The 21741-nt window shown below is 41.8% G+C and overlaps 2 protein-coding genes and 1 long non-coding RNA gene across 3 annotated transcripts in view; all 3 read right to left on the bottom strand.

Moving 5' to 3' along the window:
* pak4 (p21 protein (Cdc42/Rac)-activated kinase 4) overlaps positions 1 to 4057 on the bottom strand; it is a 33469-nt gene extending 29412 nt beyond the window's left edge. Inside the window, exon 1 of the mRNA XM_056374142.1 lies at positions 3566 to 4057. The gene's annotated coding sequence lies outside the window, so the exon portion shown is untranslated. The remainder of the gene's footprint in view (positions 1 to 3565) is intronic.
* A 923-nt stretch (positions 4058 to 4980) lies between these two features.
* Positions 4981 to 10629, bottom strand: LOC130167811 (calpain-5-like). The gene is made up of 8 exons (XM_056374305.1): positions 10578 to 10629; positions 10327 to 10487; positions 9559 to 9767; positions 8686 to 8881; positions 8574 to 8578; positions 7222 to 7343; positions 6294 to 6430; positions 4981 to 6127 (listed from the first exon to the last, which is right to left on the bottom strand). The coding sequence occupies exons 1-8, from the start codon at positions 10627 to 10629 to the stop codon at positions 5951 to 5953; spliced, it is 1059 nt and encodes a 352-aa protein (XP_056230280.1). The 3' UTR covers positions 4981 to 5950.
* A 7429-nt stretch (positions 10630 to 18058) lies between these two features.
* LOC130167840 (uncharacterized) lies at positions 18059 to 21449 on the bottom strand. The gene is made up of 2 exons (XR_008827327.1): positions 21233 to 21449; positions 18059 to 20493 (listed from the first exon to the last, which is right to left on the bottom strand). It is a non-coding gene; the product is annotated as an uncharacterized LOC130167840 (long non-coding RNA).
* Positions 21450 to 21741: the final 292 nt, after the last annotated feature.

Raw genomic sequence — 21741 nt, 5'->3', positions numbered from 1 at the left:
CCTGAGCACCTAGAGGGTTGTGTTGATGTTGGCTGCTGCAGTCATTCCAGAGAGGATTTTTTTTTCCTCTAAGGCAATAAGCCTGGCCCTTTCTCCCTGTTGCAGGGAAACATCATAATGTCGGGTCTGATATGACCCTCAGTGTGTTTTTTCTTTTTGTTCTATTCCTTCTCTTCCCCACCAAGAGCTCATTTAATCAGTTTCCAGTCAGCTAAGCTTGATCCTCTGTTTTTAGGCACTTTTAAGTTTTTTATCTCAAGGGGTTGAATTCTACAGGCAATGTCGTAGATCATTTTTCTGTTAATTTCTCTTATTTCTCGCTGATAAAAATACCTTAATAAGTGTTGTTTTAAATCTTCGTCAAGAATAAAACATAACTAGAATAAAAGGAATGTTCAACCAGAAAGTTCCTCTCGTTTTCTTTTCCAAAACGTTTTCTTCATCACTACCCTGATATGAGGTGAGTCAGGGGTTTTTACTTTCAGTGCTCCACTGCTGTTTTTTCCTCTACAGATTTGGCTGTCTGACTGATAGCCGATAGCCGATAGCCTTTAGCTGAATCTGGCTCAGTGTAAGCCCAGCACCTGGCCTCCTCCCTTCACTCTCTCTGGACTCTCAACAAACACCCAGACCTACTGTACCTGCACACAGAGAACAAAGTATTCACTTTCATCTTTACTCTCTCTCCCTCTTCTCTTCACTCTGACCATTATCACCGGACTCTCTCTCTCTCACACACACACATACAGACACACAGTACATCCTCCCTTATTTTTAAGCCAATGCCATCTTTTTCTCTGAAATCTGATACCAGGAGAAAGATGAGACTTTTAATGTTTCCATGCTTGCTCATCCACTACAGCATAAACTCAACCAACAGGGACACAAAGAGAACAGTACAAAACTGAAGAAAATGTTGGGAGGGTAACTGCAACTGCAAATATAGATATAACTAGAGTTTTCATCATCATATTGAATGAATAAACATATTTCAGACAAACTTCAGACATGATATTATAAAAAATTAAGTAATTATCATTACTATTATTATAATAATTATTACTATAGCAAGTCATTATTTTTATGTGTACACTTACATACACTCTAGGTGGATAAAATATTCAACATTTCTCATTCTTTTGTGGTTACATCATTTGACAGATTCAGTCTTACCTTTTGTAAAAAAAAAGAAAAAATGGTTCAAATGTCATTCCAATGACATGAGGCCAACACAATGTACATTTTAACAAACATTATGCATGCTTTTAAAAGATTTTTGAATTGCCCCTTTTCCCAACCCTTATTTGTCACCTATTTGTTTACTATTAAGTAGCCACAGCTGATAAAACCTGCCAGCAACAGGTGTCATTTCAGCCGGTGAGACTGATGGTCACTGTCTAAAATTGGCAGGCATGTGAGAATGTCCATGTATCCACCAATTTGTTATGTCCTTGCAACCACTACACCACAAGGACACCAACTGTGCATGCGCTCCACTGGGTATGAACTGCGCATGAACTGGAAAACAAACATGGACGTTGCGTTTGTGAGGAGGCCCGCCGCTGCCCTAACCTCTACAATTCCACTTTAAAAGAATACAAAGACCACCAAATCTGTTGTAATTCTTCTTGCATGGATGAAGCCATTTTGATTTGATTCGCAGTGTGCATGTGCGGAATACCTACACAACAATCTACTGTGCATGTATGAAATGCGTCCATCAAGTTGAAAACAACAATGCATCCATAATGTCCAGGGCTGTCCGTGTTTGTGTCCACAAGCGGGTATAACTGAGACCTAACTCTCCTTGTCTTTATCCTGTTGGGTGTTCTGTTGCACCTAAACTTTTGGGACCTCAACCATTTTGTTTGACCAGCTGAACTGATTAGAGAGGAAAAAGCCTTTTTCATTCAGGTCCATTCTGCAGCATCCAGGGTACCACAGACCCCTTCACTGTGTTACTGTTACTACATAGCAGGGAGGGGAGCAGAGAGCTAATTGAAGCCTCCTGTCTGGATGAGAGTAAAAGAATATGGCTATAGAAGTCATGGCTAATGCAAAACATCACGATACCCTGAGCAAAATGTAGTAAAAGGAAAAAAAGAACAGCAACATGCAGCCTAATACTCATTTACCAATTTAATTTGAAGGCATAGCCGGCATCCCTAGTAGACTCTTTTAACCTATTATGTTGTTTGACAGTGGCCAACCAAATATTTAATGCTTATATGACCATGACAGACATGGATTTGGTTCATCAAACATCTGGTTTGAATATATTTATAAATGGAAGGAGGTGTTTAACACACCATCCTGTTTTTACTGTTTGATTCATTTAATTTTTACCTCTTTTCGATTCTCTTTCTAGAGATTCACATTTAAACAACCAACTAAATTAGCGCTTCCAACTCCATCCTTAAGTGGCCTTGTTGCCCAAGGTCCGTTCCTCACTTTGTTGCTAATTTTAAAAATAAGTAATAAGTAATGTTACCTAACAACAATACAACTTTTCAAAGCTGAAATCTGCTAATACATATATCATGCTGATCTGTCAGTGCAATTTTTGTCACCTGACAGTGGCTCGTGGTGAACCTTACACTCAGTTGCTTCCTCATACAGTTATACAATCTGAAAAAACTTGCAGAGCATGATGTAGTTGTGGGGGTTGCATTTGATAAGAGTGCTCGCTGCTGGGGTATGGTTTGTATGTGAGGGAGAAGAGTGACCCCTCCATACAGCTCTGGCATCCCAGGAATGTGTGGTGTGCCCAGCACTAATCGCACAACCTTGCTGACTGAGTAACTGCACGCAAAATCTCTCCTCCACATAGAAAAGGGAAGAGGGAGGAAAGACATGAAAGATCAGAGGATGAGGAGAAATTACTTGTTCAATAAAAAAGTGGGGTCAAGGAGGGGAGAAAGAAACTTAATAAACTTCTAGACAGACAATATCCTTTTTCCTCCTTCAGTCTGCCCTGACAGTAAAGGATGAGATACACAAGCCCGTTTCTGCTTCACAGGTGAAAATGAAAATTCAGTATGTTCGTAATTAAACTTACTGGTATATACGCACTGAAATATCACTAAGAGAATGGCAAAGAAGACAACCCTGGTCTGGGTGTTTCACGATTGCTGGCAGGCAGATAAGAAAAGCCAATGTTACCAGAACCAGGTTGTCTCCTGAATTTGCCATTAAGCCGTCCAGCGAGCTTAGAGTGTCTTAGCAAGGCACCAGCCCTAACGTAAAATTAGCTCGGTTAGGTGTTGAGACCTGCGGCTTTTAAATGTTCAACAACTTTCAAAAGTGATTTGCCACCAAATTGTATTCTGATCATACTTTGAAAACAACATGATTTACATCTAACTGTAAGGTTTCCTCCCCATAACACACACACACACACACAGCAAACAGAAACGGTCTGAGATCTCCTCAACCCTAGTCTGGCCAGACCTCATAGCAGCTAACGCTAGCCACTGTTAGCAGCTAAACAGGGAGCAGGGACGCGCCACAAGCTAGTGCACAACACTCCTTTACTACAATAATTAGAGCCAATGAGCTTACTTACCCAGAAACTCCCAGGAAAACTTGTTCTGCTGCCACCGCGGCGTGGAAATAAACTTTCCCCTGTTGAAAAGAGCAGAGGCGGACCAACTTTGGGCAAACTGTGTGACATTAGCCGAAGTCTCACTTCCCCGACGCCATGTTGGACTGGGGAAAACAATACATCCGGGAAACTGCAGCCAAGTACCATGGCAACCGTGTCTTCGACTGGCCGCTGTGGAGACTATGGGCTCCAGCTCCTGAGACCCTCAAGGATGAGCGGTATAGCTAATGGATGTATGGATCATTAAATACATAACCACATGAATAAATCTAGAAAAAATGGATCACATAAACACGAGACCGTGAAGTAATGTGATATTCTGCCCTCCAGGCAAATATGTTTGTCCTATGTGTTTACATTTTCTGTGGAGAAGTTATCCTGTTCTTTACCTGACTGAAGAAATGCCTGTAAATTGAAATATTATTGTTCAAGCTCTTTTCTAAAGACATTAAAATCCAGAGGAACGTCAATGTTGCTGTTGCTATGTGGCTATTCATTCATGTAGTTTATTCCAGTGACATTCTGTCTGTCATTACACTCATAAAATGTTGTTAAAATGGGAGGAACTCATCAAACCTATGGGAGTACAATGCGTCATGTCATGGGTAACAGGCCTGTTTTGTTATACAGGAAACCATATGTATAAGTCTTTCTGTTTCACTCCTGTTTCATGACTTTATGCACACATTAAAGATTCAAGGCAGGAACATTGAATCAGCATCATCAACTTGAATGTTACATGCAAGTCAGGATGAAACTAAAACTTTGGCTAAATGAAGAGGGTTAAGGAGCTGTACAAGGTGAAACTAGGATGGCACTCAGTAGAGCACATGCCTCCGCCAAGGTCAAATATTTCTTCTACCAGATCTAGGTTATAATCTGGATCTGCACCAAATTGTAAGAAGTCATAGATCTCACCGCCATCAGGATTGGTGCAAATCGGTTCAGTACCTTGTGTATAATCCTGCTAACAAACAGACAAACAAACAAGGGTAAAAACATAACCTCCTTGGCGTTGGTAAAAACACTTAAGAAAAACTACTCTGCTGCTTCAAAAGACAACAAAGTCAGCACAGCAGTGGATGAATAAAAAATTACTCTGAACTGTCCAAGCTGCCACGAGGTTGCAAATGAACCATGATCCTATTATCCTGAAAAAGGTCAGCCATTAGACTGCCTGAATAAAGATATTATGTCAGTACTAACAAATTCATGCTTAGATTTTCATGCAATCTTTCAAGTCAGGCTCAGTTTACAGATCACTTATTGTTTCATGGCCAGTGGAAAGGCTCGAAGTCTAATTCACACTGCAGATCAGTGCAGGAAAAATGAAGTCATGACAAAGACAAGTGTGAACTTCTACACACTGTCAGCACTAAGTTTATTAAAAGAGCTCATCAGGCAACAAACTCAGACTGTGACAGAGGAAAAAATAGAAAACCATAGAAACCAGTAAATAGAAAACACTGAATGGGTAAAACAAAATAAGATATATTGTTAATGATGGAAGTACAAATAGGGGGCATAGAGACCAACAACCAGTCCAACACTATTGAAAAGAAATTTAAACAGCATTTTTAAGAAAACAGTGCCTTACAGAAAATAACACATTGTGGAACACATTTGATATAGAGAGGGCAGCTGAACACAGATTTTCAGTCTGGTGTCAAAGAAACAGTATATATATATATATATATATGAAAAGTATCATTGAAAACCAGTTGGGACAATATGGACAAGAATTATTTACCAGGTTCATGAATTTATTTACATTTTTGTCACTCCTTTACAGCTGTATATTTCTAATAAAATCATGTAATATCGTATAATGCTATACAGTTCAGCATCAACACAAACTGTAGCCTCCAAAAGACCATAAAGTTGAATCACCATCTCTTCAAAACAGTTTCAATACAAACTGAACATTATGTCATTTATTTTATGCATTATGTAACATTATGACACAAGCTTGCTGTGTTTAAACACGGTGTTCTGCTACTTGGCAAGGAAAGTTTATCTGTACAGCTTATTTCAACATAAAAAGCACTGAGACTAGATAGAAAAGACAGTATAAAAAGACAAATGAAACTGAAGAGAAGAATTAGGTTTGTTGCGTTTGTATTTGGCATTACTTCCTCTGATGATGTCTGCAGACCTCCTGCTGCACATGTCGTTTTCTATAGTAACTCTGTAAAATGTAAACCCTGTGTTCAGGCTGAACGTTTGAACTCACAGGTAAAGACTCACAGGTAAAGACTCACAGGTAAAGACTTAGTGGTAAACTGGTCATTTGGTAAACTTTGGTTCAGCTGAATCTGCCCTGATCGGACGGTTTGGTAGCCTGTCTCAGATGTTGGTGAGCGAAGTGTTGCTCAGTATGGCGACTGTGAGGGTACGAGGGAGGTCGTTTTCACGGCGATTGCCCTTGTCCCTCAGATGGAGCGTCTGCTGGAATTCACCTTGCTCAGCTGGCAACGTCACCTGACCCAGGAAGGAGTCCATCAACACGTTATGGTTGTAGATCTGGGAGACACAGTGAGAGAGGAGTTCACTGATTCATGTAACAACAACATTCACACATCTACACAACTCTGTGTCAGCCTGACAGCCGAGACACACACACACACACACACACACACACACACACACACACACACACACACACACACACACACACACACACACACACCTCAATGGTGATTGGTTGTTTGGCTTTCTTCCTGTAGAAGAGCCCCTTGGTGTCGAAGACGGGGCTGCGTGTGTTTTTATGGACCGGAGAGTGAACCTTCACTCCTTCACAGCGAATGATCACGTAGGGGTCTGACACTGGAGACACACACACACACACACACACACACACACATAAATACATTCATTTATTGACATTCTTCCACTAACTTTCCAGCGGTATATAATATATATTCCTAGCAATAGAATCCACTAACATGACCTGGACCCATGTATGGATCACTCAACCAGCTAACAGGGCTCAGGACCAGGGGCCCGAGAGTTCATGGGCCCCCTGGGTCAGAATCTGTTTTCTGTATGAATTGATTGTTAATATTTCTTGATTAATTTAGTGTTTATCATCCATTTTTAAGCTACAAAAGCAAATCACATCCCCACAGTTAGCTTAAAAAGAGCTGAGGAAACATTCAGGCGTTTGTGTTGATTTTTCAGGGTTTAATCTTACAGTGTATAGAGGTCATTATCTAGTGGATAATGCATGAGGGCAGATGTGGCTCTTTGAGATTCAAAGGGAAAGACTACTTTTTCTTTTATTGGTATATAAATGTACTGTATTTACGCTTTATATACTGGTTATGCTAAAGAAAATAACAGAACTGTTTGAGACACACACTGACTAAAGAAGGGTTAACGTTCCATAAAGGTTCCAAGTATTTTAATAACGGCAAACACAGATGAATACAGGCCTTGTAGCTGTCTGCTGAGTTACAGCACCGACATCTGCCATCTACTGGCAAGAAAATAACATTGGTGACACAAACAATTTAAGATAAGTACCAAAAAATAAAGGATGTGGTGCAAGATGATGATGGCATTAAACAAATATCCCGTAAGGTGTCTTTCTTTCCTCAGAAAAAAGTCAAACCTACCTCCATCAGAGTCTTGACCTGCGAGTCCGTCAGCCCTCAGTATGTGGACCTGAGTGACCAGAGAGGGATAACCACACAACCCTGACCAGCAGGTCTGTGGAGGCTCGTCTACAGTCAGCTCCCTACAGGAGAGACGGACAGGGACAGATGAAGTGATACTTGTATTCCTTCTTTATCTACAGTTAGATGTTGTTATATTGTCTCTCTCATTGGTTTTGCTGTGGTTTAAGTTGTCTGGAACAAAATCACCTAAGGCTCTGTCTTACCCCCGCGCAAAGTGAAACACCAGTGTCTTTGTCTTTGCTACAGAGCGACGCGTCATTTTCCCATCCAACGTTTTTAAATAGCAAATACACTTTGTTTTTCTTACTGCACTTAAAAAGAAATAAGCTTGACTTGACTAAACTCCAGTGCTGTGTCCTCAGAAACTGTGGTGTAAATTGGACCTGTGATTTAGTCTGAACCTCTTTCTGTGTTCTGTAAAAGTCAGTGAAATGTCATCAGTTGTTTAACCTGCTGCCAACCTGAGGCCTGTGTTCCCTATGAAGCAGGATCTGAGGTTATCAGAATCAGAAATTCTTTATTAATAGTTATGTTGCAGTGCTCCATTCCACACATACAAATATAATAATAATAATAATAAATATCTAAATATAACCCCCCATATTCAAATATAAAAAATATACCCTGTCAGTAATAAACATTATATAATTAGTTAATATTTACATGCCAGTCACAGTAAACAGTGAATTTGTCTGAACTGTCCAGGGATCAATCAATTGACTGATCGAGTCTCAGAGGGAAGAGTTGAACAGACTGATGACCACGGGCAGGAATGATTTCCTGTGGCGCTCTGTGGTGCAACGTGGGGGAATGAGTCTCTGGCTGAACTTGCTCCTGTGGCTGACCAGCACATGGTGGAGAGGGTGTGAAGAGTTGTCTAGTATTGTCCTTATCTTGGGCAACATTCTCCTCTCTGACACTGCTGTCAGAGACTCCAGCTCCCCTCCCACAACATGGCTGGCCTTGTGAATTTATTAAGTCTGTTGGCGTCCTTCACCCTCAGTCTGCTGCCCCAGAACACAGCAGCATAGCAGATGGCGCTGGCCACCACAGACTCATAAAACATCCTCAGCATCGTCCGGCAGATGTTAGGACCTCACCCATCTCAAAAAGAAGAGACGGCTGAGGTCCTTCAACATCTGCCAGACGCAGAGGATAGAAACCTTCTGTTTTCTGCCTAATGATAATAACAACAATCATAATCATAACATTAGCTGAAGCTGTATAATGAAGCATAGAGTAGTTTCAGATAGATCAAGATCTCGTCCTCCGGCTTCTTCACATCGAACACGTACTACAACACAGAGAAGAGAAACACACACGTATTACTACAGCCCGTTCTTTCTTGCACAACAGAGCTGACACTATCACAAAGAGCAAACTTTTGTCTATGAATCAAACCTGTGGGTTCTGGAGGAAGGACTGCTTGTTGTTGGTGCAGCCCCCGGCTCGGTTGAGAAGTGGGTCGTCATGGCGACACCAGGAGCCCCGCATCACAGCTTCCTCCCAGTTCTTATGGAGGCTCAGGTAGGATGTATTGATGAGACGACACAGGATGATGTCTGTGAAGTTAGTGATAAAATCATCAAACGTCATCCTGCGGGAAAGGAGAGACAGAAGCATGGATGAGTAGAAAGGCTTTTAAGGTGTTTCCTATCTTCCTATCTTCCTATCTTACCTCCTTTAGCAGAGAAAACACTGGAGCTTCCTTTACAAAAAGAAAGGAGATAATGCTGTCCCACAATTCCTTGCTGCAGCAACATTTAAAGTGACTCACCGTTGTAGTTTCACCCCAGCAGACACACTTAAACGTAGAAACAACAGAGAAACAACGATTTTCTGTTTGTGACTCAATCAAAAACGTATAGAAATCCTTTTATTGTTGCTGCGCTCCACATCCATAAATACAGAGTTCTTCTCTGTCAAATCCAGTTACTCATCATGAGGAACAAGCATATATATCATCATCATCATAACAAAATGTTACATACATTAATGTTGTTTCATTAAACCCCCGCCCATTGTGAATGCACTGAAAAATGAATTTTCTCTACTCAAAAAAATGTATGTAAAAATGCCAGAAAATGAAAGTCTGTTAATCTGGCCTCTTGTTCAATTCTTCTTCTTTTCTATAGCAACTATGCCACACTGACAGACACTAAGACTGATGGTTATAACATGAATTTGTACGACTGTTACATTATTATTCATTCACACACACACACACACACACACACACACACACACACACACATACTTAGTGGAAGTGCTTACTTGGCGTAGGCCTTCTCCACCAGTGCGCTCCAGAACTCGTTGCTGTCATTGGAGTGGCAGTACACCAGCTCTCCGTTCACCGTGGGCAGCCGGTCATCGATCACCACGTCCACCCACTCACCAAACCGCCAGAACTGGAAGTGGAAGATCCCGGCGTATGACTCCGGTTTTTCTTTATCCCACTCCTGGTCCTTCCAGTCAGGAATCACCTGGGAAAAACGAAAACACGTGAGACTGGTCATCATCTCATCAAAGCTCGGGTTTTATCTCAAACATAAAGTGAGATTTGAATAATGATTTGTAAACTGAACAGTGGGACAGTGGCACAAACTGTTGGGCCCTGCACATGTGCAGCCTCCGTGTGTTAATCCAACAGTCACACTTGAACAAATAACCAAATCATCCAACTTTGGCCCCTACACTGAGAAATGATTATTAGTTATAGTATATTATTATATTAGTTTTTAACATGTGCTAGTCCAGTCTGCTGCAACTCACAAGAATACTGTCATATTGTTTTAGATACATTAGTCTGTTAACAGAAATAGTTCTAATAACGTAAAACATCAAAACTGATTTGAATTCCAGGCTCTTTTCATTCATTTACACCGGTAACTGGAAATATAGCCAATAATAAGAAGCAGTAGCATCAGTTAATGTTGGAGGTTCTGAAAGTCTCGACGGTAAAACACGAGACTGTCAGCACCACGAGACCTGGTCCTGCAGTGAATGAAACTGTGAGCCCACCCTCTCCACCCGTACACAGACCTGTCTCAATAAACCCAAAAAAGCACCCAGTGCTTCTCTGGCCCAACAGTGTGGCCCTGGCAAACTTTTTTTCCCATTAAAAAAAGGAGCCTTTGGGGGCTCAGGGGGTCCTGGGCTGAAGCCCCGACCCTGACGACACCACTGGGGGGCGGACAGGTGGCCTCAGGTCACCGGGAGGATCTCCCGGTTCTTCCGACGGGCCGTCCGTCCCCGCTCCCACTGAGGAGTCCTGAGGGCTCTGAGGGCCGGACCACGCTTAGCCCCTCCTGCCGGCGCTCCGGCCGGTGCGGTGCGAACGCACATTGCGCAAGGGCCGAGGCGTGCGTCCGACAGGATGTGTGGGGCCTCCACCGCAGCGGTGTGTCGGTGGGCTGCGATCCGGCAGAGCAGAGTCCTCAGCCGCGGGTCCAGTGGGAGTGGTGAGGTCTGACTGAAGCTAGAAATGGCTTCTATTTACAACCTCGGATCTGCAGACTTTGTGACGTCGTTGTGACGTCATGATGATTTTGACGCCACAATGATGATGACCTCATCGAATGTTGGTATGGCAAGTGTATTGCCTTTTGCCTGAGATCAAAGGCATTACACAAATGCTGTTCTGAAGATTCAGTTTCAGGCCACTTCATGATTGTACTCCTTTACAGGTCACAGGGAAATGTTGTAATGTTCACATTCAAAACATGTGCGGAAGTTATAGAATTTCATGCACTGTCCTATAAACAGTAGTAGCTTATATAATGACATCAAAATGATCCTCACTATGACCAGTTACAAGAGTAAAATAATAAGTAATATAATAATGTACATAATAATGTATGAAACTATAACACTCACAGAAGAAGTTTTTATACCTTTAGTACATTTTTCTAATAATACTTACAAACTTTTACACAAATGACATTTTTTAATTCAGGATTTTTTTCTTGTTGTTGCTTTGACTTCAGTACAAGATCTGAATATCATCACTGACTAAAGACAGACAATCATAAAAACATACAAACAGCTCTGTCACTTAGCTGATGTCATGATTAATATATAGGCCTGGTCAAAAGTTCAAAACAACACTGATGGTAACACGTGGCATAGAGAGACATCAGTTAAGGTCAATACACTTAAACCTATACATGTAGGTTACCTTTGTGATGCTCATAATTATCAATGTGGGTCATGTGACCTAACATTTTCATTTCTACACCACTATCAAAGACAGTGTATAAACCGAACAGTATCATCAGAGAGTTTATTCTGCACAACACTGCCCTCTAGTGATCAAATGCACATCCTGCTCCGCAAAGCTACATTCAGTGGTTTCCAGATAGGAACACAGTCTACAAACACAAAGTTTAATGCTGTTTAATTAATCTGTATGAATCAATGGATAGTTTTATTCATGTGTCTGGTCATTTAAATGGTCCATCTCTTACTGAATTACTGTACACACACTGTCCCATTGGCCTTACTCAGCCTAACAAACACATATTATAGAAATATAAACAATCAAAACCAAAAGCAAAAGGTCAGTTACAGCTGACGGCTCATCAGCCTCCTAAAGACTGAGGAAAGTGTTATAGTTCCAGTGATCTCTCTCACCATGTTGCACCACATCACACAAATAGTTATAACAAGACAGCACCCAGAGCTCCTCTGGCCCAACAGTGTGGCCCTGGCAAACTTTTTGTCCCATTAAAAAAAGGAGCCTTTGGGGGCTCAGGGGGTCCTGGGCTGAAGCCCCGACCCTGACGACACCACTGGGGGCGGACAGGTGGCCTCAGGTCACCGGGAGGATCTCCCGGTTCTTCCGACGGGCCGTCCGTCCCCGCTCCCACTGAGGACTCCTGAGGGCTCTGAGGGCCGGACCACGCTTAGCCCCTCCTGCCGGCGCTCCGGCCGGTGCGGTGCGAACGCACATTGCGCAAGGGCCGAGGCGTGCGTCCGACAGGATGTGTGGGGCCTGCACCGCAGCGGTGTGTCGGTGGGCTGCGATCCGGCAGAGCAGAGTCCTCAGCCGCGGGTCCAGTGGGAGTGGTGAGGTCTGACTGAAGCTAGAAACGACTTCTATTTACAACCTCGGATCTGCAGACTTTGTGACGTCGTTGTGACGTCATGATGATTTTGACGTCACGATGATGGTGACGTCGTTGTAACGCCACAATGATGATGACCTCATGGAATGTTGGTATGGCAAGTGTATTGCCTTTTGCCTGAGATCAAGGGAACTGACTGCTGGAGGGTTTTTCAGACGGTTTTAAGACAAATTATAGCTTTTCTCACAATATTTTTCACATTTGTAATGTTTGTAATCCAAATTAGTCCTCAGTTTTGGATTTTGCCAGAGTTTTTCTCTCCCTTTTTAGTATGATTTACCTCTGACGTATTTGAAGCCCGCTTACACATCTGTTTTTTTGGAGATCATTTTTGGAATTTAAGATTCAGTGACTAATCACACTGATACTGAAGCTGCTTTCAGATGGGGTCCCTTGGTGAAAACTTTAATGTGGATTGCAGTCTCACTGTAAGTTTTTTTATTAACATGGAAAAGTTCTATAATGATCTAAAATATGTCAAACACCTGAAGACAGGTGCATTTTTTTTTAAATTGTAACTTATAATAAGAGTTCACTTTGAAATTATGCTCTTGTGTATTTTCCAAGAAAGACACTGAGATGATTTTAATTACTGAGTTTATAACAGTGATTAGAATTAACAGAGAACATTTGTGCATACTCCATCTGCCTTTCAGAAGACCAAGACATCTCTATTTCTACAGGTGATTTAATGAAATTAAGTTTTTTTTTCTGTGTGTGTGTGTGTGTGTGTGTGTGTGTGTGTGTGTGTCTAAAAGTTGTCTGGCTTTGCTTCATCTAATCCTGCAGTGGAAGCAAATTTGGTAAATCTCGTGTATCAGCGTCTTTTTCTCGTCAACCTCTAAATTCAGATCAATAAAGTGTGGATGAGCTCAATCTGCTGATTCCTCTGAAAATTCTCCAAGTTTATTTCCCATCTTTATTTATCCAGGGAGATGTTTTGCTGAGCATGCTCGCTCCTTTCCAGCTTTCCTTCACCGTTGTGTTTACATTGCTGCATCCAGTATTTCCTGTGTATATACAGTATATAGTTCACTAATTGATGCACTTTCACTATGAGAATTCTGTTTGTGCTTTTAGGTTTCTTCCTCTGGCCTTACTCTGTGCTCTGCCTGTTCATGTTATTTTCCTGTTTTTCATTATGTACAAGTTTTTTTGTATATACTTTTTTTTTTTTGTGGCTGAACAATTTTCTCTATTTCCAGAGCTGTTGTTATAAATATGAATTTGTTTGGAGGTGACCGCCTCTTTGAACACAAAGCTGGAGCAGTCATATGTCGAAGGCTGTGAATTTTGAAATCACAGCATATCCATATTATCCTCTCAATTATAGTCTTTTTTTTATAAACCTGACTTTTGATTTTGATTTTCTGTGAATGTCAAATAAAAGATCTATACTTTCTTGTGTTGCTTTGCCTGGAAGAGGTGCGGAGACGCTCGCATGGCTGAGGTCACAGCTCTGACTCTGAGGACACCTGTGCTGAAAATGTCAAAGCCTTTTGACAAAACTCAAACAGGAAACTCGTTCCGAAGTGACTCTGCTCCGCAGCTCAGCAGTTTCATCAGCAGACTCGTTGGTTTCCATGTTGCTCTGAAGTAATGAAAGGATACATGATTGGATGGTGCAGAGCTTAGTCATCAATCCTGCCAGTGATCACTGGCTGGGTAATTACTTCAACAGGGGGTCAAGTGTGTCGGACACAGGAGGTGAAGGACAGAATTCATCTCACAGCATAACATTTTATGACCTAAAACCCTGAAATGTAAACACATGAAATCAGACACTTATCCCTCATGTGCACAGCAAGAAAATCAGCCTACTAATCTCTTGTGATGTAAACCTAATAAAAGTGACCATACAATATTTTTTTCACTGTTGTCAGGCCAGACGAAACATCATGACTCTCCCATAAAAAATAAAACTTGAAATACATGGGCAGATAAAAACTCTGTTTGTCACAGCAGACACTGTAAACCAGACACAAAATAACTGCACCACATGAACATTGACTGGAAATGTCAGTTCAACACAACTATTTTTAATCACACAACAAAATCATTTGTTTTTTGAGCATTTGATTCTATGTCATATAAACAGTGAGTTCATGTTATATGCAACAATAATTACCAGGTTGCTGAATCTTTGTTTTTATGTTTATTAAAAACAAACAAAATGATGTGTCATAACTGTCATAACTCTCATTTTATATACAAACATTATATATTAGAATTTTTAAAGTCAAATTTGAGTCAGTTTGAAGTTGAAAACAAACACAGCTGCTGATTGTGTGTGTCAACACAGTCCAGTCATCAAATCCTTTTGTTCCTTCATGTCTGATTTTAAATTCACAAGACAAAGGCCGGCAGTGTAAATCTTCTGAAAGTGGACGTGTCAGATGAGCTAAACACATGTACACTGTTCACTTTCTTCTGCCTCTTTGAGTACATCATGCTGTAATTTATCACAGTTACAATCACAGCTTAAGTGCTTGTCTGCACTAATAAACCACTTCACCTCTGACCCTCCCATCAGCAAGATGACGTCACTTCAGCTGTGGATCAGTCACTGGCAGGAAGCAAGTCCTGGAATTCAATCAGTTCCTCCTCAACTAAATTACATTTATTTTGAAAACATCATGAAGTGCACACTTCTTCTTCTGCATTGCAGTGGACTAAGATCATGATAAATGAACAATAATGAGACCTTGAAGTCGAATTTGTTCTTTCGGTTTTCATATTCTTTCCATCCAGCCTGCTCATGTTGAACCCACGGAGAGACAGGAAGAGCAAACGAGTCCAGTGATGGTAGTCAGGTGTTAACAGCTCCTGTTGGCTTGAACTGCAGCAGCACGCCAGACAGGACGGCTAGCTCTGCTGAGTCACACGAGGCTCGTCTCCAGGTCACGGCTGCTGTGTCCTGTGAAGAAGAAAACCACTGCTGACAACACACACACACACACACACACACACACACACACACACACACACACACACACACACACTGAGCAGTGATGAGAGTGACCTGGCTCAAACACATCATTGTTTTCCCCGTCTTCCTCTTATATGTAATTTAGAAGAAATACTAGTTAATATGGATGATCATTATAACAATATGCTGTATCAAATACAAACTGATATTTGTTTAAGTTTGTTTAAAAGCCAGTTCTGCTACATTTAAGGTGCCTCCACATACGTAAGGAAAACCAGGTGATGTGTGTGTTGCTCTGCTGTTTGCACTGTTTGTCATATTAAAAAAAAAAAACATCCTGCAGCCACAAAAAAAAACAAACAAACTTAGATTTAGTCGAGTCATTTATATTAAAACCTATATCAGACAACATCTTCCAAACTTAACTTTCACTTTCCCATTTATTTACATATGGGTCATTTAAATAAAATCAGTGGTATTCATACTGAAATGATTGCAAACTTTTGAAACTGTTCCTTCAAGTTAAACCTTTATGGGCAAATACACTTTTATTGCACTCATTTCCATGGTAACATAAAGCATTAGAAATTACATCAATTTGTTCCAGGTTTCACTTTGTGGGACATTTTAAGAAGTTTCCAGCTCTCCAGCTGCTACATTCGATCCAGACACACATGAAAGGAAAAGGTCACAACTGCTCCAGTCTTCTTTAGAACAGCAGTCAGGTCCTCATATTAATACGTTAGCAGGTTCTGTCTCTGTGTGTAATCTTCTTCATGGTCAGACTGGACATGAAGAGGTCCCTTCTTAATGTGTTGTCAATAGAAGTGATGGAGACAAAATCCAAATGTGTAAAAATGTATTCATAAGTTTATGTAAAGTTCATAGGTTTCATCAGTAAGGTGGACAAATCAGGTGAGTATGTCCCAAAGCTGCAGGCTTTTCAGTGTAAACTTGTCCCTTTGTGTACACTGAGCAAAAATATTTATGCAACTATTTTGTTTTTTGCTCTCATTTTTCACACAAAAGGCTTCCAGCTTTCTTTCAAATGTGTTTAAACCCACGTTAGTGAGCATTTCTCCTCTGTCAAGATCATCCATCCATCTGACAGGTGTGTCATATCAAGACGCTGACTGCACATCATTACTGCACAGGTGTGCCCGGGGCTGGTCACGAGAAAAGGCCACAGTAAAATGTCAAATTTCATTTTGAAAAAAAAAGTTATTTATTTGGCACTGTATTTGTGGAACAGAAAAAAAAAAGTGTGACCACCATTTGCCTCATGCAGTGCGTCACATCTCCTTTGTACAGAGTAGATCAGGTTGTTGACTGTCGGCCCGCTCCTCTTCAGTGGCTGTGTGAAGTTGCTGGCTGGTGGCAGGAAGTGGGACACGATGTCGTACACACAGATCCAGAGCATCCCAATCACGCTCAGTGGGAGACACGTCTGGTGACTGTGCAGGACGTGCGAGAACTGGGATGATTTAAGCTCCCAGGAATTGTGTACATCATGCTGCAACACGAGGCCTGACAGCTTCAGTATACACGGATGTGAGTATTGTTTTACGACAGAAGTGAAGCTGTCCTTCAAAATATTCTATTATTGAAACTATACATTTTAAGAATTTCCAGAGATGTGTGCTGCTCAAATGCTTTCTGATATTTTTAAAGTTTTAAAGACTAATATTAAATATTACTAATATTAAAACTATTTCATTTTGGTTTTGCTTTCCAGAGCATCAATAATCTTTCACACACACCTGCAAGCTGCCCATAGGATCACAGCAGAGTACGGACACAATAACACAAACACCTCCCAGCATTAAACAATCTTCAAGAATCACAATGGAGGTGAATCATCACCGAATCTAAAATGAAAAAAGACTGTATTTAATGCAGGGCTGCTGGATTCAACTGCACCTGATCATGTTTTTGTGTCCCAGCTGCAGTGGAGTGTCCAGCTCATGTATGTGCAGAATATTTTCAATTGCATTTTAACTGTGTTTCACTTTGTATGTGATTCGTCTCAGAAACAAAACGGATCTAAAAAAACCATTATCATTATAAAAATAACAGAATTGTGCGTGACAGGAACTTAACACCGTAACCATCAATGCTGAAATACTGACAGCATTTTGAGCAGTTTGGAGGGTGAAGTTTAACAGTATCCGACACATACAAAAAGAGAAAAACACACTAAAAATAACTAGAGTGAATAATCTGGGAGGTTTGTTTCCAACATGCTGTGTATCTAAAAGGACAAATTCACTGGTTGTAACTGTTTATTAAACAGGACGTATGACTGATTCTGCTCCTTGTTGTACTGTGAAGTATTTTGGAAGTTTGGAAGACTTCACAAACACTCTCCATCTTCCCAAACTGTAATAATAATGGATAAACACGAGAAAGGTCAGTGGATTTCGAGGGCTGAGGAGAAGGCCAAGCTGTCTGCCGTGCTGTGAAGGGCTGAATGTATTTCTACGAGTATATTTCCTGCTGTAATTTACAGAATCCGGCGACTTATACAGAAAGTGGATGTTGGAGAAAGCCACAGAGGTTTGTTTTGTAAAAGCAGAAATGTTCCAGATGTAAAATTCAGAGCAGCACTCGGCTGATGTCAGCCTGGCATTTCTAGTGAAAAGTTCAGAGCAGGATGACACCTCACGACCTGCTGCGGTGTCTGTTTCTGCTCATGTCCACACAATGACGACACCCACACTGGAATAAATGCATAGTTTATTATATCATAACAATAGATTCTCAAGGCTACATTGTAAATAAAACAGTCTAATAGATTTGGGGACAATAGAATAAATTATGAACAGGAAGTGAGGTGAACAAACTGTGTCATCAAGAAGAGGTACAAACGTGACATTGCATTGAATATTTTACGCTCATTCTGTGAGGTGGTGCAAGACAAAAGTTGCTCTAAAAAGATAAAATTTCTGCAACTACTGAGAGTATAGTGAGTGATCGCCTTGCATTTCATACAGCTACGAGCTACCAGAGATCACACATTTAGGCTACTTCTGCTACAGTACAGTATCGCTTTAAATTCCTCTAGATACCTGAATAAAAACAGCATCCAGCTGTGAACGAAAGAAAAGTCAGTCATTCCTCTGTAGGCATATTTTAAAAAGAAATCTCCATTAGTGCAGAACAGTGGATCACAGAGTGAAGTCCTTCAGGGGACCTTGAAGGGGGGTCTGAGGGGGGTGCATTCGGATCAGATCGTTGACAGTGTCTCTGAGGATTTGAGGGGTTAACATGATTCATTTGGGGGTTCAAGAGTTCTTCAGTGGTTGCAGGGTGGTTTCCTAAAGCGTGTTCTGGGAATCTCTGAGGATGCTCCACAAGGTTCAGGTGGGATTCAGGGATTATAAGGATCCTTGAGGGGGGTCTTGAGTGTATGAAGGTCCTTGTGCGGTTTCCAGGAGACACTGTCTGGGTTTCAAAGGTTCTCAAGGTGGCAGAAATGATATATTTGAAAAGCACTGGGAAGCATGGATGGATTACTGAGCCGGCCTCCTGGGCACAAAGATGCTAAAAATACAAACGTCCACATCACATGTTATTCTCCTGATCAAAGTATTTTGTATTATACCATTTGTTTTTGTTGATTTCTTCTTTCATATTAAAACTACTGTTAATACTGTCAGAAACTAAACAATATTCAATTAACAGTCAAATCAAACAGAGGAAAGCAGCAAATCCCGACATGTGACGACCTTGAACCAATGTTTGCTTGATAAGCGAATTGGGCATTTTTGAATCCACTATCAAAACTGCTTTTAGAGGCCATAGTAACATTCGTCAGCTCTGCTTTAAGAAAACAGAGCCGTCATCTCAGGCCGTCTCTGATGGTTTCCTATGTGCTGTAGTATTTAGTGAAGTATCTGTACAGCAGTGTCAGTGTGGATCTGACAGCTCCTCATCATCTCCAACATCAACTAAACACCGAAGTTCAGCAGCACTTGAAAAGTTTTGATTCTGGTTCATCTTCAAACATTTCAGGGAGTCTTTAACATGTCTGTGTCTCCAGGCTCATAATCCACCCATCAGTTAGGGGATGTTTGTACTGTTTGACTTTCAGAAGCGCCACCATTTTATCCCCCACACAGTGAAACATCCCAAACACTGAATCAGGAACCAAAAAAAACAACAAAAAAAAACATCCTTAATGCAGATCTGTAAGACGGACTCTTATTGGTCAGGAGAACCCCTGTGGGTTTGAGTTGTGAGACAATAAAATACTAACAACATGAAACCCCTCTCAGCTATGTGTGTTTAAGTAAAGCAGGAGAAAAAAAAACCCAACAATAACCCCCCCCCCCCCACCTGCATCCTGCATGCGGAACACTGATGCATCCCGGCAGCACTTGCCTCCTCTGTCCTCCTTCAGGTCCTCAGTTAGCATCCCAAACTCTGGATGCAGTCATGTCTCTCTGTGCACCTTCCCCCTCCCATCCGTCACCGCTGCAGCCTCCTGTTAGGTGTGTGCCGACACCTACATGATATGTGTAGATGTGTGCGTGCGTGCGAGGGTGCGTGCTATATAGTCATCCAAACCTCGGCGCGCCGTCGGTGCGGTTCTGCGCCTCGGTGCAGGTGCTGTTGTACTGTAGGTCAGGTGTCCAGAAAAACACATAGTAAATCACCAGGATGAACGCGGCCACGGACACGCAGAGGAAATAGGCAATCGCCATCGCCACTTTCACCCAAATCTTAGTTGACATGTTGGCGTGCTTGGCCCGCAGCTCGCCGGGATAGCTTGGCCTCCGCTTCATGTCCCCGTTCAGCTTCTCTGCGGTCACGGTGACTTGCCTGCTGGCTTTCATCTTGGTTTGAGCGCTGAAACCGTTTCCAACGATTTTTCCTCCGCTGACTGTTGTGTGTTCATTTGAGTCCGGACAGCAGAGCCAGCAGCCCCCCCCCCCTCCTTTCCTCTCCTCTCCTCTCCTCCGGTCCAGGTAAAGGATGCAGTCTGAACCGCAGAGCAGCTGCTCGGGTGCCGCCTCCGCCGCCGCCCCTGGTGTTGTGTCTGCGGGACGGTGGAGCTCACTGACCCCTCTAAGTCCTCTGAGCGCACCGGGCAAACTGAACTCAAGGAGGCTTTCCGTGGCATCAGCTGGATGGGACCGTTGTCAAGTTAACCTAGGTAAAAGAAGCCGTTTCCGGTTAAACATCCCAAAATAAAACAAACTGTCGCTGCAAAAAATGTGCAAACAAAAGTAGGGCACTGGATTCTAACTCGTTAAGACCAGTATAATAGTATTACAAACAAATAAACTCTGCATCAAATCACAGATAGGAGGGAACAGGTAAGCATGAAAAAACTGAGATGTGGATGAATGACTTTATTAGTAGGCCTATTTAGCTCCATTCACTTTCAAACTAATAAAGTTAAACACAATAATATCCAGCAGGCTATTTACAGTGTTTACACACCACAGGAGGGTGATCACAGGTTTCTGCAACTTGATACTTTACAGCCTTTGACATGGCAGATTTATGGAAAGGGTAACTTGTTTAACCCAGAACAGACAAGTAAAATGATTATTTCAAGAATTTCCCCAATGGAAATCAAATCAAAAAGACGTTTAATTTAAATTCATTTAAACATCCTTAATGTTTTTTAATCACCTTATTCTCATTTTAATGTCAGTGTTAGCATATTTTCAAAGGCATTCACAAATAATTCACTCTCTTAAAACTTGTAATTCATTTTAGGTGTCTGCCAAGCAAGATAAAATTCCTTCACATTTCGCGTTGTATTGCCTTAAACTGCTTTTATACTACATGTTACTGAGATGAAAGCACAATGTTAAAGGCCTGCGGGACTATAATTTTAATGATGGAAAACAATTCACTCTTATTCTGAAGGAGCACTCACCGCGTTTCCGGCGCCGCTCAGCGTGTCTGTGTCGGACTTGACGCAGCTCCGGACGAGGAGGGGCTGAAAGTACGCAACACCCGACGATTGGGTCATAGTTTGAGGGAAACGTCCCGCAGCAGAAGATGGGAGAGATGCAGTGATCGTCCACAAATGATCAACGCCTCTGATTCTCTCAAGTTCTGCAGCCGGTCGTCTCAGCCCATAAAAGAGACATCAGAACACCCCCCCCCCCCCCCCCCCCAAAAAAAAAAAAAAAAAAAAAAAACAACCCACGAATCACAAGCCGCAGCCATCAAATACAGGCTGTGCATTGAGTGGGGATTTCTAACGCTCATTATGTGCTGTGGACAGGAGATGAAAAGAAGAACTATGGGCCATTCTTCTTCCTGTCCTGCAGCGGCCAAGGTCACAATGATGCTGAAGACAAGATTCAAGCACAACGCAGCACTGTGGCCATTCAGTGTGTGCATGAAGCAGAATGGTTTTTATGCTCCTGCTGGTGAGCA

This window comes from Seriola aureovittata, chromosome 4 (genome assembly GCF_021018895.1).
Source record: "Seriola aureovittata isolate HTS-2021-v1 ecotype China chromosome 4, ASM2101889v1, whole genome shotgun sequence".
NCBI classification, from domain to species: domain Eukaryota; kingdom Metazoa; phylum Chordata; class Actinopteri; order Carangiformes; family Carangidae; genus Seriola; species Seriola aureovittata.
Note: the sequence above shows the minus strand (reverse complement) of the source record. Positions and strands in the feature narration are given on the sequence as shown.

What these genes read in the sequence shown, in the direction of transcription:
- LOC130167811 (XM_056374305.1), bottom strand. Translation starts at nt 10,629, where the DNA reads ATGTGCGTTCGCACCGCACCGGCCGGAGCGCCGGCAGGAGGGGCTAAG. An exon ending in TTTTGGGTTTATTGAGACAG is followed by an intron (nt 9,768 to 10,326) that starts GTCTGTGTACGG and finishes CGTTTTTCCCAG; the next exon opens with GTGATTCCTGACTGGAAGGA. An exon ending in AACAACCAATCACCATTGAG is followed by an intron (nt 6,128 to 6,293) that starts GTGTGTGTGTGT and finishes TGTGTCTCCCAG; the next exon opens with ATCTACAACCATAACGTGTT.